At 41.2% G+C, this 17655-nt stretch overlaps 1 protein-coding gene across 1 annotated transcript in view; it reads right to left on the bottom strand.

The window, feature by feature from the left end:
* LOC117317982 (hyccin-like) overlaps nt 1-17655 on the bottom strand; it is a 104316-nt gene that overhangs the window by 61422 nt on the left and 25239 nt on the right. Inside the window, exon 5 of the mRNA XM_033872954.1 lies at nt 518-562. Within this exon, the coding sequence (XP_033728845.1) occupies nt 518-562 (45 nt within the window). The remainder of the gene's footprint in view (nt 1-517; nt 563-17655) is intronic.

Here is a 17655-nt window from a genome sequence, read left to right as displayed (position 1 = left end):
CAAATAAGCCCCACTCTCCTAGTGTTAAAAGTTTAGTACCATATTCATGCTCAAATAAGTCCACTCTCCTAGTGTTAAAAGTTTAGTACCATATTCATGCTCAAATAAACTCACTCTCCTAGTGTTAAAAGTTTAGTACCATATTTGTACTCAAATAAGCCCACTCTCCTAAGTGTTAAAAGTTTAGTACCATACTCGTACTCAAATAAGCCCACTCTCCTAGTGTTAACAGTTTAGTACCATATTTGTACTCAAATAAGCCCACTCTCCTAGTGTTAAAAGTTTAGTACCATACTCGTACTCAAATAAGCCCACTCTCCTTGTGTTAAAAGTTTAGTACTATATTCATGCTCAAATAAACTCTCCCACAAAGTACAAAAGTTTGGTATGATAAAACGGGGGAGCGTTAGGTGTGAATCATTTAAGCTTTCTATTTCAAAATTGATGATTCGGTAAAAAATGAAGAAGGGGGCTGGATAAATACCATAAATACAGAGGTTGTAGATGTATTACTTACCAGATTGTAGACAGCCAATAGGAATGCTTCTAATCCAGTGGAACCCTGAAACATATCAAACATGATCACATCAAATATGTATAACACAAAATTTCAAATCTTTAAAATATATAGGAAAACAATACAATGATCCTCCAAGTTACATCCGTTACACTAGCGGATCTGGGGGGGGGGGGGGGGGGGGGGTCAGGACGAGGATGAGGAAATCCCCCAACCCGCTTATCGAAATCTTATCCCCGAAATATTGTAAAATTTGCTATAATCATTTCATTTTCCCGAAATTATGGCCCCCAGACCCCTCGTGCCTAGGGCGCTTGCATTACTACTAAATTTCATTAGTAACTGGAAACACATGTATTATCTCATTAGTACATGGACACACCTGTATAACTCATTAGTACCTGGACACACCTGTATAACACATTAGTACCTGGACACACCTGTATAACTCATTAGTACCTGGACACACCTGTATAACTCATTACTACCTGGACACACCTGTATAACTCATTAGTACCTGGGCACACCTGTATAACTCATTAGTACCTGGACACACCTGTATAACACATTAGTACCTGGACACACCTGTATAACTCATTAGTACCTGGACACACCTGTATAACTCATTAGTACCTGGACACACCTGTATAACTCATTAGTACCTGGACACACCTGTATAACACATTAGTACCTGGACACACCTGTATAACTCATTAGTACCTGGACACACCTGTATAACTCATTAGTACCTGGACACACCTGTATAACACATTAGTACCTGAACACACCTGTATAACTCATTAGTACCTGGACACACCTGTATAACTTGTTATTACCTGGACACACCTGTATAACTCATTAGTACCTGGACACACCTGTATAACTCATTAGTACCTGGACACACCTGTATAACACATTAGGACACACCTGTATAACACATTAGTACCTGGACACACCTGTACAACTCATTAGTACCTGGACACACCTGTATAACTCATTTATACCTGGACACACCTGTATAACTCATTAGTACCTGGACACACCTGTATAACACATTAGTACCTGGACACACCTGTATAACTCATTAATACCTGGACACACCTGTATAACACATTAGTACCTGGACACACCTGTATAACTCATTAATACCTGGACACACCTGTATAACTCATTAATACCTGGACACACCTGTATAACTCATTAGTACCTGGACACACCTGTATAACACATAAGTACCTGGACACACCTGTATAACTCATTAATACCTGGACACACCTGTATAACTCATTAGTACCTGGACACACCTGTATAACTCATTAGTAACTGGACACACCTCTATAACTTGTTATTACCTGGACACACCTGTATAACTCATTAGTACCTGGCCACACCTGTACAACTCATTAGTACCTGGACACACCTCTATAACTTGTTATTACCTGGACACACTTTGTAATCTGATTGTAATTGGTACTGACGGCCCTGTATCTACCTTAATTAAGAAGACACCGCTGTTTTCAGTGATTTAATTCCTCACAAATGTATGGGAGAAATGATGTAATTTGTGTCCTGTATAAGACAGTAATGAAGTAACTCTGTATCATATTTCTCCGATAGAACAGCAACAGTTAGGAATTATAGATTCCTCGGCCACAGATTTCTGTTATTGCAAGAGTCGTGACTCTTTAATGACGACAACAGTGTAATCATGATATTCTGTACAACAATCAGAGATAGGTTTTCTAAATAAGTATTACCTATACTACACCTACCTTTCCTACAACCTCAGAATATGATAATTTTCTATTTTACACCACATCCATGTATGATCCCTATGATACTGTGTAAAATTTCAGCATCCTTCCCGTGAGTTTCCATAAACGCATCTAACTTCGCATCACTGTTATATTGTGCTACATTATATAAGCACTTTAAATATGACACTAATATTTCCTTGTCTTCATTTCCCTGTTTATAGTGTCGTACGTGCTCAACAAGCATTTAAATGAAAGTACACATTGTCTTCTGTATAACGACGACCCTTTCAGGTCTCTCGTATATTTACTAAGGTCACGTGACTGGTAAATGCAACAACATTAACACTGTGAGAGATTTTCGCAACGTGCAACCTCTAAATCACTTTTTTAACGGGGTATCTAGAATCAATGGAAAGGGTATATCAATATTCACCTTAAAAATCGTATGCATCTGATTGATTTTAACTTCACAAACATAGATTTATTGTTGGGGAAAGGCTCAACTACGTCATTTTTGGCCTTAAAATCAACCTTTATTCCTATTTGAGCAAAATCAGTCAGGTGCAGAGATTTGCTCTCTAAATGAAAAGTATATAGATTTGATCAGATTTGCTCTCCAAATGAAAAGCACACTGATTTGATCAGATCTGCTCTGCAAATGAAAAAAATATAGATTTGATCAGATTTGCTCTACGAACGAAAAGCACACTGATTTGATCAGATCTGCTCTGCAAATGAAAAGCATATAGATTTGATCAGATTTGCTCTACAAACGAAAAGCACACTGATTTGATCAGATCTGCTCTGCAAATGAAAAGCATATAGATTTGATCAGATTTGCTCTCCAAATGAAAAGCATACTGATTTGATCAGATCTGCTCTACAAATGAAAAGCATATATATTGATTTGATCAGATTTGCTCTGCAAATGAAAAGCATACCGATTTGATAACATGTGCTCACCAATTTGACCTTTGACTTTTAGTAATTAATTATCAATTAACTTTGGCATACCTTAACATTATATCAATATATTACCACACCTTACAATTCCTATTATTTGGATGAAAGCTGAAAGTATTGCTGCACCCAGATATAAATAGTTTATACTTTTTTGGGGCAGAACAGGATATTAATGAGGAATTATTGCAACAGTTTTTCACATGTCAAGCTCACCTAGTCTTCGGCAATGTATCACATAACGAATATAGGGAAAAAATATATATCAAAACAATTTTTCTTATTTAGCAGGAGGAAATGTTGCAGGTCCAACAAATTTAGATTTATATCATAAAATATATACCGTATTTATTCTAATAAACGCCCCCACCCTAATAAACGCCCCCCACCCTTTTTTTGGAAAGAAAATTCCTCAATTCGAGAAAAAGAACTTACCGTGGCACATCCACGTGTGTCCAGAGGTAATTATTTAAAGGATATCCAACATAAAACTAACACAAACCACAAAACAAAGTTTCAGTAACTATATACACAGTACCACTATATCGTATCAACAAACGTTAATGTCCCGGGCTGTCATACGCGCCACTGACCTCGCTGTCATCATCACTTCCGGTGGATTCACTTTCACTTTCACCGAGTTCAACTGCACCTCCCATTAAATTTTCCAGTACATCCTCAGCTTCCTGGACGTCAATATTTTGGAATTTTACTGACCTTCCTCCTCCCTTACAGCGTTTTGATGTTTTAGAAATGTTTTTTAGTTTTTGTTTGTTTTGGCACCAGTCCCGCACTCGTTTCCGGTCAACCTTAAACACAGTAGCTGCCGCATGTTTTCCCTTTTGCTCGGCGTAGTTTACAACTTTCAGTTTGAAACTTACTTCATATAACTTCACTTCAAACCCGACATGATTGATAGCAGATATAATAAACTACAAGTGATGAGAGTAAACTGGATCGTGACCGGTTTATGACGCAATTTAACACACTCGACCCCGTGTTTCAAACAATGTATATGTTGTACGTAATGTACAACTACCGTAAGTATAAATAACAAAGTTGATGTTTCTTGCAATTTCATACACAAAATGTTTGTCACTTAGTTTTACAATGTTTTGGATACATATACACATGTTTCATGGTGTGAAATGGGTACATACAACATATCTCACAACTTACCGACTCTGAAATTTTGATCTCCATTAAACGCCCCCCCTTGGAAAAATTTCACGCCCCCGGGGCGTTTATTAGAATAAATACGGTAACAGACATGTTCACACATGACCTGAAGGGACAGCGAGACAGTTATTGTTATTTCAGTCTATTGTAGCAGGCCAGGTTTTAAGTGTAACATAGTTGTATGGTCGCCTTCTAGCTTCCGGCTAGGGGGAATTTCCCTTTAGCTCAGTCGGTAGAGCGGCGGACCAGTAAGCCGAGGGTCGCAGGTTCGATCCCGGCTGGCTGCACGCTACTACTCCTTGAACTTTTACATTGGTGCCACAGACCACTCCAAGTGAAAGCAAGAGGCTTCCTTGGAGAGAGAACCTGGGTTGGTGTGTTCGGGGGCGAACACGTTTGAAGGAGGGAGTAGTGTAGCAGGCCAGGTTTTAAGTGTAAATACTGTACATAGTTGTATGGTCGCCTTCTAGCTTCCGGCTAGGGGGAATTTCCTTTAGCTCAGTCGGTAGAGCGGCGGACCAGTAAGCCGAGGGTCGCGGGTTCGATCCCCGCTGGCTGCACACTACTACTCCTTGAACTTTTACATTGGTGCCACGGACCACTCCAAGTGAAAGCAAGAGGCTTCCTTGGAGAGAGAACCTGGGTTGGTGTGTTCGGGGGCGAACACGTTTGAAGGAGGGAGTAGTGTAGCAGACCGGGTTTTAATTGTAAATACTGTACATAGTTGTATGGTCGCCTTCTAGCTTCCGGCTAGGGGGAATTTTCCTTTAGCTCAGTCGGTAGAGCGGCGGACCAGTAAGCCGAGGGTCGCGGGTTCGATCCCCGCTGGCTGCACACTACTACTCCTTGAACTTTTACATTGGTGCCACGGACCACTCCAAGTGAAAGCAAGAGGCTTCCTTGGAGAGAGAACCTGGGTTAGTGTGTTCGGGGGCGAACACATTTGAAGGAGGGAGTAGTGTAGCAGACCGGGTTTTAATTGTAAATACTGTACATAGTTGTATGGTCGCCTTCTAGCTTCCGGCTAGGGGGAATTTTCCTTTAGCTCAGTCGGTAGAGCGGCGGACCAGTAAGCCGAGGGTCGCGGGTTCGATCCCCGCTGGCTGCACACTACTACTCCTTGATCTTTTACATTGGTGCCACGGACCACTCCAAGTAAAAGCAAGAGGCTTCCTTGGAGAGAGAACCTGGGTTGGTGTGTTCGGGGGCGAACACGTTTGAAGGAGGGAGTAGTGTAGCAGGCCAGGTTTTAAGTGTAAATACTGTACATAGTTGTATGGTTGCCTTCTAGCTTCCGGCTAGGGGGAATTTCCCTTTAGCTCAGTCGGTAGAGTGGCGGACCAGTAAGCTGAGGGTAGCGGGTTCGATTCCGGCTGGCTGCATACTACTACTCCTTAAACTTTTACACTATCAAATGGCCACCTGTCAGCCATTTTCCTTTCTGTTGTGTCTCAAAATTGACAACTTAGAGACAAAGGGAAACCTACATAATATGAAATTTGAGAAAGTTCCATCAAGAACCTCCTGAAATACAATGATAATAAACTTTAACTGACCAAATTTAAAGTGGCTGCCCAGCTGTCGGACATCCTTCAATGTTCTAATTAGTTACAAGATTGATAATAAACTTTAACTGACCAAATTTAAAGTGGCTGTCTAGCTGTCGGACATCCTTCAATGTTCTAATTAGTTACAAGATTCAACATGTACAAATAGCTACATGAAAAAATAAAGGGACCAAAAGAAACCTACATATGAAATCTGAGAAGGAAGGAAGGAAGGATGGATGGATGGATGGATGAAGGGAGGGAGGGAGGGAGGGAGGGAGGGACGGAGGGACGGAGGGACGGATGGATGGGTGGCGACAAAGAGTGATTTGAATGTATAGCCCAGTCCGTCTGATGTTGGTTGTCTAACAGTCATAAGTGGAAGCATATTATAACTGTATACCTTTTAATTGATTCTTGATTCCAAAAGCCTTCATCTACACACCAATTCAAGAATATGAATCATAAAAAGATGGATTCTTTAATTTCAATATCCCTTTAGCAACTTTTATTAATAAATAGCATGTGACTGTTGGTTATAAATTCATTATTTTATTCCCTACAGCTATATGGTTCTGGAGAAGATCAAATTTTTACCAAACTTTTTAAAAATCTTTTTTTTAACACATTAATCTTTAATATTCTACATATGTCATATTCACAGGAAGTATGTTACCTCTACTGATATAGAGTAATATGTTTCTAATTTTGACAAACAGAACTGATTTAGAGACAGAAAAGACACCTGTTCAACATCTGTCGTCTATCTCAGTCCAACACCTGTGTAAAAACTGTGAAATGTCCATATACAACAGATGTTGCTATGACAAAGCTAAATGTGTGAATTTTCAAAGAGCTCTGAAGATTAGTAGTACATTACCAATAGAGTATAACTATGTGGTTACCATGGTAACAAGTTATGTTACTATGGCAACCTTTGTAAACTGACAAATAATTTTTCCTGTAGTTCTATGCAACAGGTTAAAAACAGTCCTTATACCTACCAGGTAAAAACTGGATGGTTAGATAATGGAAATAACAAATATCTGCAATTCAAGAGGCTTAATGATAGGCTAGTTAATTAATTAGTATCTATAACCAGCTTAAAGAAAATATCACATGCATTGTCATAATTTTAACGATTAATGAAATATTTTTCAATCACATGTAAATTAATTGTGTTTATAATTTCTAGTTTTTTCTTAAAAATTAAAACAAACGTTTCTTTACAGCAAACAGTTCATATTATACAGAGGTATGCAATCAGTGTAAGCTATGTTATCATTAAGTTATGTTGTAAATATTGCATATATCTAGTATTGTTGGAAATGTAGATTTTTTATTTCATTTACCAGGAATTTATTTATTTATTTATTTATTTATTCTGTCAAGCAAATCTTCAACCTAGGGTGCTAATGACTGTAGATATTTTTCCTTTTATTTATTTTAATTGCTGTATATCTTTATCTTTTATCTATTTTGATTTCTGTAGATTTTGTTTACTTTATCTATTTTTAATTACTGTATAGACTTTAAACCTATAATTCAGGTTAGATGATAATTGTATATTTTGTTAACTTTATCTATTTTAATTACTGTAGACTTTAAACCTATAATTCAGGTTAGATGATAATTGCAGATTTTGTATTAACTTTATCTATTTTTAATTACAGTAGGCTTTAAACCTATAATTCAGGTTAGATGACAATTGTAGATTTTGTTAACTTTATCTATTTTTAATTACTGTAGACTTTAAACCTATAATCCAGGTTAGATGATAATTGTAGATTTTGTTTACTTTATCTATTTTTAATTACTGTAGGCTTTAAACCTATAATTCAGGTTAGATGATAATTGTATATTTTGTTAACTTTATCTATTTTTAATTACAGTAGGCTTTAAACCTATAATTCAGGTTAGATGATAATTGTAGATTTTGTATTAACTTTATCTATTTTTAATTACTGTAGGCTTTAAACCTATAATTCAGGTTAGATGATAATTGTAGATTTTGTTTACTTTATCTATTTTTAATTACTGTAGACTTTAAACCTATAATTCAGGTTAGATGATAATTGCTAGTCATTTCCTTTGCTATCGAGAAGAAGACTTCTGATCTTAGACCATAAATTAAGAAATAATTTTATCAGCATTTTTTTTATGGTCTGTAATATTTGTTATGTAACAATTACTCCAGCAGAAAGAACAACCTAAATTCTGTTATTTTGATGTTTTTGGCTTTCAATAGGAGGTCTATAAATGGTTTAGGCTTGAGATTTGAACGGATACAATTTTTCTAATGGAAATTCTATGAAGTTTGTAATATATAATATAGAATATGTCCGACTGCTCAGGGTATCTACATATAATATATTGGTGTAACACGTACACTATCCTTTTTTTTTTTAACTTACAATGATCAAGCTGTATCAAATATTAATTATAGAACTGAGTATCCCAAGGTGAGTAGCGATACAATTTGTATCGCGATACAGGGGTCACGATACGATTTGTATCGCGATACAGGGGTCACGATACGATTTGTATCGCGATACAGGGGTCACGATACGATTTGTATCGCGATACAGGGGTCACGATACGATTTGTATCGCGATACAGGGGTCACGATACGATTTGTATCGCGATACAGGGGTCACGATATGATACGTATCACGATACAGGGGTCACAATACGATACGTATCACGATATATGAGAAGCTGATGACCTATCTGATATCCGGTTTTCCATCGTACAGTTGTCATGTTTGTATTTGTGGTATTTCCGGAATATTTGAGTCTTTGTCCACATTCGTTACAAAAAACATATGTTTTGTCTGTTTCCCACAAAGCGTTCTTAATTTAGATGATTTGGATTTGAATGAACTCCCACGGGCAGCTTTATAAACCACCGCTGGAACAGCCTTGTCAGCCATGTTGTTTACTACAAAACGTAGGCTTACATTGGTCAAGGGAGATAATTACAAATTTTCAGATATCGCGATACAAATCAAGGACAGACGATGCATCAATGCACCACTCAGATATTCAATATATCGATGTGCATCATGAATCGTTACACTAATCTTTTTTATATATATCACTCTTGTTAAAGAAGAACAATGGGTCTTGGGAAGAAATTAGGAGTATTTGGGGGAAAACCTCGCATGTGTGCATGGTCAGAGGATCAGGTGACCCAGTCACTTTTTTATGACCAGTTGGAGAATCGAGCCCCGGACAACGCTTATTTGTTATCAAACTAATTTTTTCATATCAGCCTCACCATGAGGTAAACCTATTGTGTGTATCACTCATGGTTTTGGAGTCAGTTTGTGGTGAATTCCACTCAGTGACAGCATAGCAATGATGAACTGGATGCGTGACCACAAAACACATGTTAAAGTGAACAGACGAAGAATAGCTCGCAGCTCAATTAATCAGCGAAGCCTGGATTTAAAATCTTCTTACATTTTCTGTTCAGGGTGCCAAAATAGTAGCTAAGCCTTTTGGCCATGTGATGCAGATACTGTGATGGCTTTCTGCTCCAACTTCTCAATCAAATTAGTCAAATTCAGGAGAAGGGGAAAAAAAAGAAAGAAAAAAAGAGAAACTGAATAATGATGAGATATACAGTGAAAATGTTTTTTTTCAATAAAAACACACACAGACATTAAGAAAAAAATTAAATTTAAGATTAAAAGAATATTTTCAAGATTCTTTGAAGAATAAGATTATTTTTTATGATGTTTTAAAAGTGATTAGATTACTTGGCCTATACCTGATACATCTGTTCTATATATACTGTACTTGTGTCATTACATTTTTCATTTATTTTTTATTCATTTTTTATTTCAAATTTTTTTGTTCATTTTAACAATTAACCAAGAAGTCAAAAAGTTCCATCAGAGTTTTTACTAGGAAGCTAAAGATTAAAGGCCAGAGAGATCTTAATTGAATTTGGAAATTTGTTGTGTCAGGTTTTAAAGGAAAATTAAGAAATACAATGTATTTACTTTTAATAATAAAATTTGACAGTAACACTTAATTTGTACAACAAGAGGAAATTCATTAAATGACTGAACATAATGATTCGATCGCTGCCTTCCATGTTGAGTCCTTGGTTTGGTTTGGTTTATTTTGTTTAACGTTCTATCAACAGCCAGGGTCGTTTAAGGAGGTGCCTTGTTTTGGAGGTGAAGGAAAGCCGAATTTCCCAGAAGAAAAACCATCGGCCTACGGTCAGAACCAGGCAACTGCCCCACCTGTGTTTCGAAGTTGTAACCCAGAGGTGGAGGGCTAGCGATAGAGTGTCAGGACACCTTAACCACTCAGTCATCGCAGTCCTGGTCATTTTCAGCACAGTCATGAAGTAGGTAGGACAGTCAAATTCCTAACCTATCCTTTTTCACATTTTCAAATCAGTAATTAAAAATGTAATTTTAAGTTGCAAAGAAAAAAATACAAGCATTATACAATTTTCAGTGGAAAAGTCAAAATTTTGATAATGAAAATAATTTTTTTTTCTAATTAAAACTCTTCATTAATTATTTGAATCACAATATCTACCATCAATTCTCATAGAAACTGATGAAAAGTGACAATTTTTAACAAACAATATCCTGAATAATAGTGCTGCAGACTTGTCACTACAACCATATATGGATTCCTCAACTTTGACCCTTGTAACAGCTCCACCTGTGAGGATTAAGTCACACTATCAGGTGACGGAAACATACCTGGACATGCAGAGCCGCTCCCTAAACAAACCTAAAAACCCCTACGACAAACCATGCAACATATGCGTGAAAACGTGATTATCATGTGGTAATTATCTACAGGGATATGCCAGTGTGTGATTTCACAGGGGGATAATGAAATATTCAAAGCCAACAGAATTGTAATATCTATAATGATCATGTCCCAGATTCATAAAATACCTTTTAAAATAAACCTGGTCTTCAGAGTTCGGAGTGCTTTTCATTAACGATATAATAATTATAAGATCAATATCTTTTCCTTTTATGAAAACCTGCAGTTCCATCTCACTGTCCTAGTTTCTTTTCCATGTCCCAATCCAATCTCCATGTCCGAGTCCCATGTTCCTGTCCCATCCCCTTGTTTATATCCCATCACCATGTCCCTGGGCACTCTCATGTCCCAGTCCAATCTCCGTGTCCCAGTCCCATCTCAATATCCCAATCCCATCTCCATGTCCCAGTCCCATCTCTGTATCTCAGTCCAATCTCCATGTACCAGTCCAATCTCCATGTCCCAGTCTAACCTCCATGTCCCAGCCCAATCCCCATGTCCCTATACCATCTGCATGTCCCTGTTCCATCTGCATGTCCCAGTCCCATACCCATGTCCCAGTCCAAATCCATATCTCCCAGTTCAATCTCCATGTCCCAGTCTGACCCCCATGTCCCAGTCCAATAAACATGCCCCAGTCCCATCTTCATGTTCCAGTCCAAACACCCATGTCCCAGTCTGACCCACATGTCCCAGTCCCATCTCCATGTTCCAGTCCAAACCCCCATGTCCCAGTCCGATCCCCACGTCCCAGTCTGACCCCCATGTCCCAGTCTGATCTCCATGTCCCAGTCCAATTCCCATGTTCCAGTCCCATCCCATGTATCCATAAAGCCCAGTCCCATCTCATGTTCCAGTCCCATCCATCTAGTCATCCTGTCCCATCTCCATGTCCCAGGCCCCATCTCCATGTCCCAGTCCAATCCCCATGTCTCAGTCTGACCCCCATGCCCCAGTCCCATCTCCACGTTCCAGTCCAAACCCCCATGTCCCAGTCCAAGTCTAATCTCCATGCCCCAGTCTGATCTCCATGTCCCAGTACAATACCCATGCCCCAGTCCCATCTCCATGTCCCAGTCCCACCTCTGTGTCTATGCCCATCTCACTGTCCCAGTCTGATCTCCATGTCCCAGTCCAATCTCCATGTCCCAGTCCCATCCCCATGTCCCAGTCCAATCTCCATGTCCCTATACCATCTCCATGTCCCAGTCCCATCTCCATGCCCCAGTCTAATCTCCATGTCCCAGTCCTGATCTCATTGTCCCTGTCCCATCTCCATGTCCCAGTCCCATCTCCATGTCCCAGTCCCATCTCCATGTCCCAGTCCAATCCCCATGCCCCAGTCTGATATCCATGTCCCAGTCTAATCTCCATGTCCCAGTCCCACCTCTGTGTCTATGCCCCATCTCACTGTCCCAGTCTGATCTCATTGTCCCTGTCCCATCTCCATATCCCAGTCCCATCCCCATGTCCCAGTCTGATCTCCATGTCCCAGTCCAATTTCCATGTCCCAGTCCAATCTCCATGTCCCAGTCCAATACCATGCCCCAGTCCAATCCCCATGCCCCAGTCTGATATCCATGTCCCAGTCTGATCTCCACGTCCCAGTCCAACACCCATGTCCCAGTCCAATCTCCATGTCCCAGTCTAATCCCCATGCCCCAGTCTGATATCCATGTTCCAGTCCAATCTCCATGCCCCAGTCCAATCTCCATGTCCCAGTCCAATCTCCATCCCCCAATCCAATCTCCATGCCCCAGTCCAATCTCCATGCCCCAGTCTAATATACATGTCCCAGTCCAATCTCCATGTCCCAATCCCAACTCCCTGTCCCAGTTCCATCCCCATGTTCAGGTCCCATCCCCATGTTCAGGTCCAATCCCCATGTCCCTATACCATCCCCATGTCCCAGGCAGCCAAACAATTACCAACACCTTTCCACCCTAAGGGTGGACCACATCTTTGATGATGTAATATTTTACACAGATGCTTTTGCTATATCATGCATCTAAAAACTCTCGATACAGAGAAAATATTGTTCATTCATACAAACTCTGGATGTTTTGACCATAGGATATTTTTTCCTCTTTCTTTTTTTTTTTTCTTGGAAAAAAACTGATTGTCCCAGCACAAGGATGGGAGTTGTAATGTTGAGGTCAGCTCCTACCAAACAAATGTGTTAACACAGGAGAGCTCTCATTCTTGCATGCCTCTTTTGTATCTCCTTAAATTTTAATTTTACAAGGATTTATAAAAATATGTTACAGTACTTAAAGTAATTTTATCACTCGTCTGCCTCACTTTGTCAGTATAACTTTATTTATAAGCAAAATGATCACAGCATTTGGTTGGTGAATGAAAATACCTTTGAGCAGATAATTAACACAATACAGTCAGAAAATTTCTCATTTCCATATGAAGCCTCAAGCTGGCTAATGTTTAAACTTCGTCCGTGAGACTGCCTGACCCTCCAACATCATGAAAATGACATCATGAACAATGGCAGAGTATGAAAGATGAAGAAATGTTTCAAAATCTTATAACATTTCTCAAAATCTAAGGTTTTTATCTGTTAAATTTACATAATTCACTTAATCTAGTTATAGCATGTGTTGAAATTTACATTCTACAATACTATTCCAGGTCTGATGGAATAAATCCAATACATCTTAACACAAATCTTTAAATGTCCTGATTCCCAGCATCCTTAAAAGTCACTGGACCATAATTCTGGATGATATTCTGTAAATGAAGGTTGTGTTGAGAGTTGTCAACCTAACAGTTACCAAGTTTGATTAAAAATTCGACTCAAATCTTCAACGTCCTGCCATTACCACCATCCTTCATTTCCAGAGTCACTAGACCATAAATTCTGGATGATATTCCATAAATGTTGTTAATTGTGAATCATCAAATACATGATGTTACTATGTAAACCAAAGTTTGACTAAAGTTGGACTCAAAACATTACAACACCATCAAAAGTAACACGGAGTATCACATTGACAAGGGGCCACGGTGCCCGAGTGGTTAAGGTGTACCGACACTTTAACACTAGCCCTCCACCACTGGGTTGCGAGTTCGAAACCTACGTGGGGCAGTTGCCAGGTACTGACCGTAGGCCGGTGGTTTTTCTCCGGGTACTCCAGCTTTCCTCCACCTCCAAAACCTGGCACGTCCTTAAATGACCCTGGCTGTTAATAGGACGTTAAACAACAACAAACCAAACGCATTGACAACTTTTTGTCACAGACGTGGCTCTATCATGAAGACTGATGTCATTATTATACCGGGGATGTAACACCTCAAGAAAACTTTATTTACCAAAGAAACAAAATACTGAACTGATGAGTGAAGAGCTAATCATTATCTTTGTCCAATAATTTACTGTAAGAAAACTTCAGTGACCAAGAAAGATGATCTGATCGAGGAAGAAAAGCTGCAGGGCATGATGAGACAGGAAAACTCATCTGGACCAAGAATGTTGCCAATCTTCGCCCCACAGCCTAGTACATTACATTGGAATCGTGTGCTATGACGCCTCATGGCCGCTGGTTCAATACAGTAAGACCCAGCGTACCTGAGGTTGTCCATATTGGTTCTCGGACACGCACTCATTAGGTGATTATAAGTTGCTGATCAGACTACACGATTGATCACTCATCATCACTGCTAGATTTAATGGCTCAGCAATGAACATCAATGTGGGGGAGCTGACCGTGTGTAGTGTTGATGTGAGGAGTGATGTCACTGTGGGGGAGATGACAGTGTGTAGTGTTGATGTGTCAGGAGTGATGACACCGTGGGGGAGATGACCGTGTGTAGTGTTGATGTGAGGAGTGATGTCACTGTGGGGGAGATGACTGTGTGTAGTGTTGATGTGTCAGGAGTGATGTCACCGTGGGGGAGATGACCGTGTGTAGTGTTGATGTGAGGAGTGATGTCACTGTGGGGGAGATGACCGTGTGTAGTGTTAATGTGAGGAGTGATGTCACTGTGGGGGAGATGACCGTGTGTAGTGTTGATGTGAGGAGTGATGTCACTGTGGGGGAGATGACCGTGTGTAGTGTTGATGTGAGGAGTGATGTCACTGTGGGGGAGACAGCCGTGTGTAGTGTTGATGTGAGGAGTGATGTCACTGTGGGGGAGATGACTGTGTTTAGTGTTGATGTGAGGAGTGATGTCACTGTGGGGGACATGACCGTGTGTAGTGTTGATGTGAGGAGTGATGTCACTGTGGGGGAGATGACCGTGTGTAGTGTTGATGTGAGGAGTGATGTCACTGTGGGGGAGATGACTGTGTTTAGTGTTGATGTGAGGAGTGATGTCACTGTGAAGGAGATGACCATGTGCAGTGTTGATGTGAGGAGTGATGTCACTGTGGGGGAGATGACCGTGTGTAGTGTTGATGTGAGGAGTGATGTCACTGTGGGGGAGATGACTGTGTGTAGTGTTGATGTGAGGAGTGATGTCACTGTGAAGGAGATGACCATGTGTAGTGTTGATGTGAGGAGTGATGTCACTGTGGGGGAGATGACCGTGTGTAGTGTTGATGTGAGGAGTGATGTCACTGTGGGGGAGATGACTAGGTGTAGTGTTGATGTGAGGAGTGATGTAACTGTGGGGGAGACGGCCGTGTGTAGTGTTGATGTGAGGAGTGATGTCACCGTGGGGGAGATGACCGTGTGTAGTGTTGATGTGAGGAGTGATGTCACTGTGGGGGAGATGACCGTGTGTAGTGTTGATGTGAGGAGTGATGTCACTGTAGGGGAGACGCCTGTGTGTAGTGTTGATGTGAGGAGTGATGTCACTGTGGGGGAGATGACTAGGTGTAGTGTTGATGTGAGGAGTGATGTCACTGTGGGGGAGATGACTGTGTGTAGTGTTGATGTGAGGAGTGATGTCACTGTGGGGAGATGACCGTGTGTAGTGTTGATGTGAGGAGTGATGTCACTGTGGGGGAGATGACCGTGTGTAGTGTTGATGTGAGGAGTGATGTCACTGTGGGGGAGATGACCGTGTGTAGTGTTGATGTGAGGAGTGATGTCACTGTGGGGGAGATGACCGTGTGTAGTGTTGATGTGAGGAGTGATGTCACTGTGGGGGAGACAGCCGTGTGTAGTGTTGATGTGAGGAGTGATGTCACTGTGGGGGAGATGACTGTGTGTAGTGTTGATGTGAGGAGTGATGTCACTGTGGGGGAGATGACCGTGTGTAGTGTTGATGTGAGGAGTGATGTCACTGTGGGGGAGATGACCGTGTGTAGTGTTGATGTGAGGAGTGATGTCACTGTGGGGGAGATGACTGTGTTTAGTGTTGATGTGAGGAGTGATGTCACTGTGAAGGAGATGACCATGTGTAGTGTTGATGTGAGGAGTGATGTCACTGTGGGGGAGATGACCGTGTGTAGTGTTGATGTGAGGAGTGATGTCACTGTGGGGGAGATGACTGTGTTTAGTGTTGATGTGAGGAGTGATGTCACTGTGAAGGGAGATGACCATGTGTAGTGTTGATGTGAGGAGTGATGTCACTGTGGGGGAGATGACCGTGTGTAGTGTTGATGTGAGGAGTGATGTCACTGTGGGGGAGATGACTAGGTGTAGTGTTGATGTGAGGAGTGATGTCACTGTGGGGGAGACGGCCGTGTGTAGTGTTGATGTGAGGAGTGATGTCACCGTGGGGGAGATGACCGTGTGTAGTGTTGATGTGAGGAGTGATGTCACTGTGGGGGAGATGACCGTGTGTAGTGTTGATGTGAGGAGTGATGTCACTGTAGGGGAGACGCCTGTGTGTAGTGTTGATGTGAGGAGTGATGTCACTGTGGGGGAGATGACCGTGTGTAGTGTTGATGTGAGGAGTGATGTCACTGTGGGGGAGATGACTAGGTGTATTGTTGATGTGAGGAGTGATGTCACTGTGGGGGAGATGACCGTGTGTAGTGTTGATGTGAGGAGTGATGTCACTGTGGGGGAGACAGCCGTGTGTAGTGTTGATGTGAGGAGTGATGTCACTGTGGGGGAGATGACTGTGTTTAGTGTTGATGTGAGGAGTGATGTCACTGTGGGGGACATGACCGTGTGTAGTGTTGATGTGAGGAGTGATGTCACTGTGGGGGAGATGACCGTGTGTAGTGTTGATGTGAGGAGTGATGTCACTGTGGGGGAGATGACTGTGTTTAGTGTTGATGTGAGGAGTGATGTCACTGTGAAGGAGATGACCATGTGCAGTGTTGATGTGAGGAGTGATGTCACTGTGGGGGAGATGACCGTGTGTAGTGTTGATGTGAGGAGTGATGTCACTGTGGGGGAGATGACTGTGTTTAGTGTTGATGTGAGGAGTGATGTCACTGTGAAGGAGATGACCATGTGTAGTGTTGATGTGAGGAGTGATGTCACTGTGGGGGAGATGACCGTGTGTAGTGTTGATGTGAGGAGTGATGTCACTGTGGGGGAGATGACTAGGTGTAGTGTTGATGTGAGGAGTGATGTTACTGTGGGGGAGAGACGCCGTGTGTAGTGTTGATGTGAGGAGTGATGTCACCTGTGGGGGAGATGACCGTGTGTAGTGTTGATGTGAGGAGTGATGTCACTGTGGGGGAGATGACCGTGTGTAGTGTTGATGTGAGGAGTGATGTCACTGTAGGGGAGACGCCTGTGTGTAGTGTTGATGTGAGGAGTGATGTCACTGTGGGGGAGATGACTAGGTGTAGTGTTGATGTGAGGAGTGATGTCACTGTGGGGGAGATGACTGTGTGTAGTGTTGATGTGAGGAGTGATGTCACTGTGGGGGAGATGACCGTGTGTAGTGTTGATGTGAGGAGTGATGTCACTGTGGGGGAGATGACCGTGTGTAGTGTTGATGTGAGGAGTGATGTCACTGTGGGGGAGAT

The sequence above is a fragment of the Pecten maximus genome, chromosome 19 (assembly GCF_902652985.1).
Source record: "Pecten maximus chromosome 19, xPecMax1.1, whole genome shotgun sequence".
Taxonomy (NCBI): domain Eukaryota; kingdom Metazoa; phylum Mollusca; class Bivalvia; order Pectinida; family Pectinidae; genus Pecten; species Pecten maximus.
This window is presented reverse-complemented; position numbering and strand designations above follow the sequence as displayed.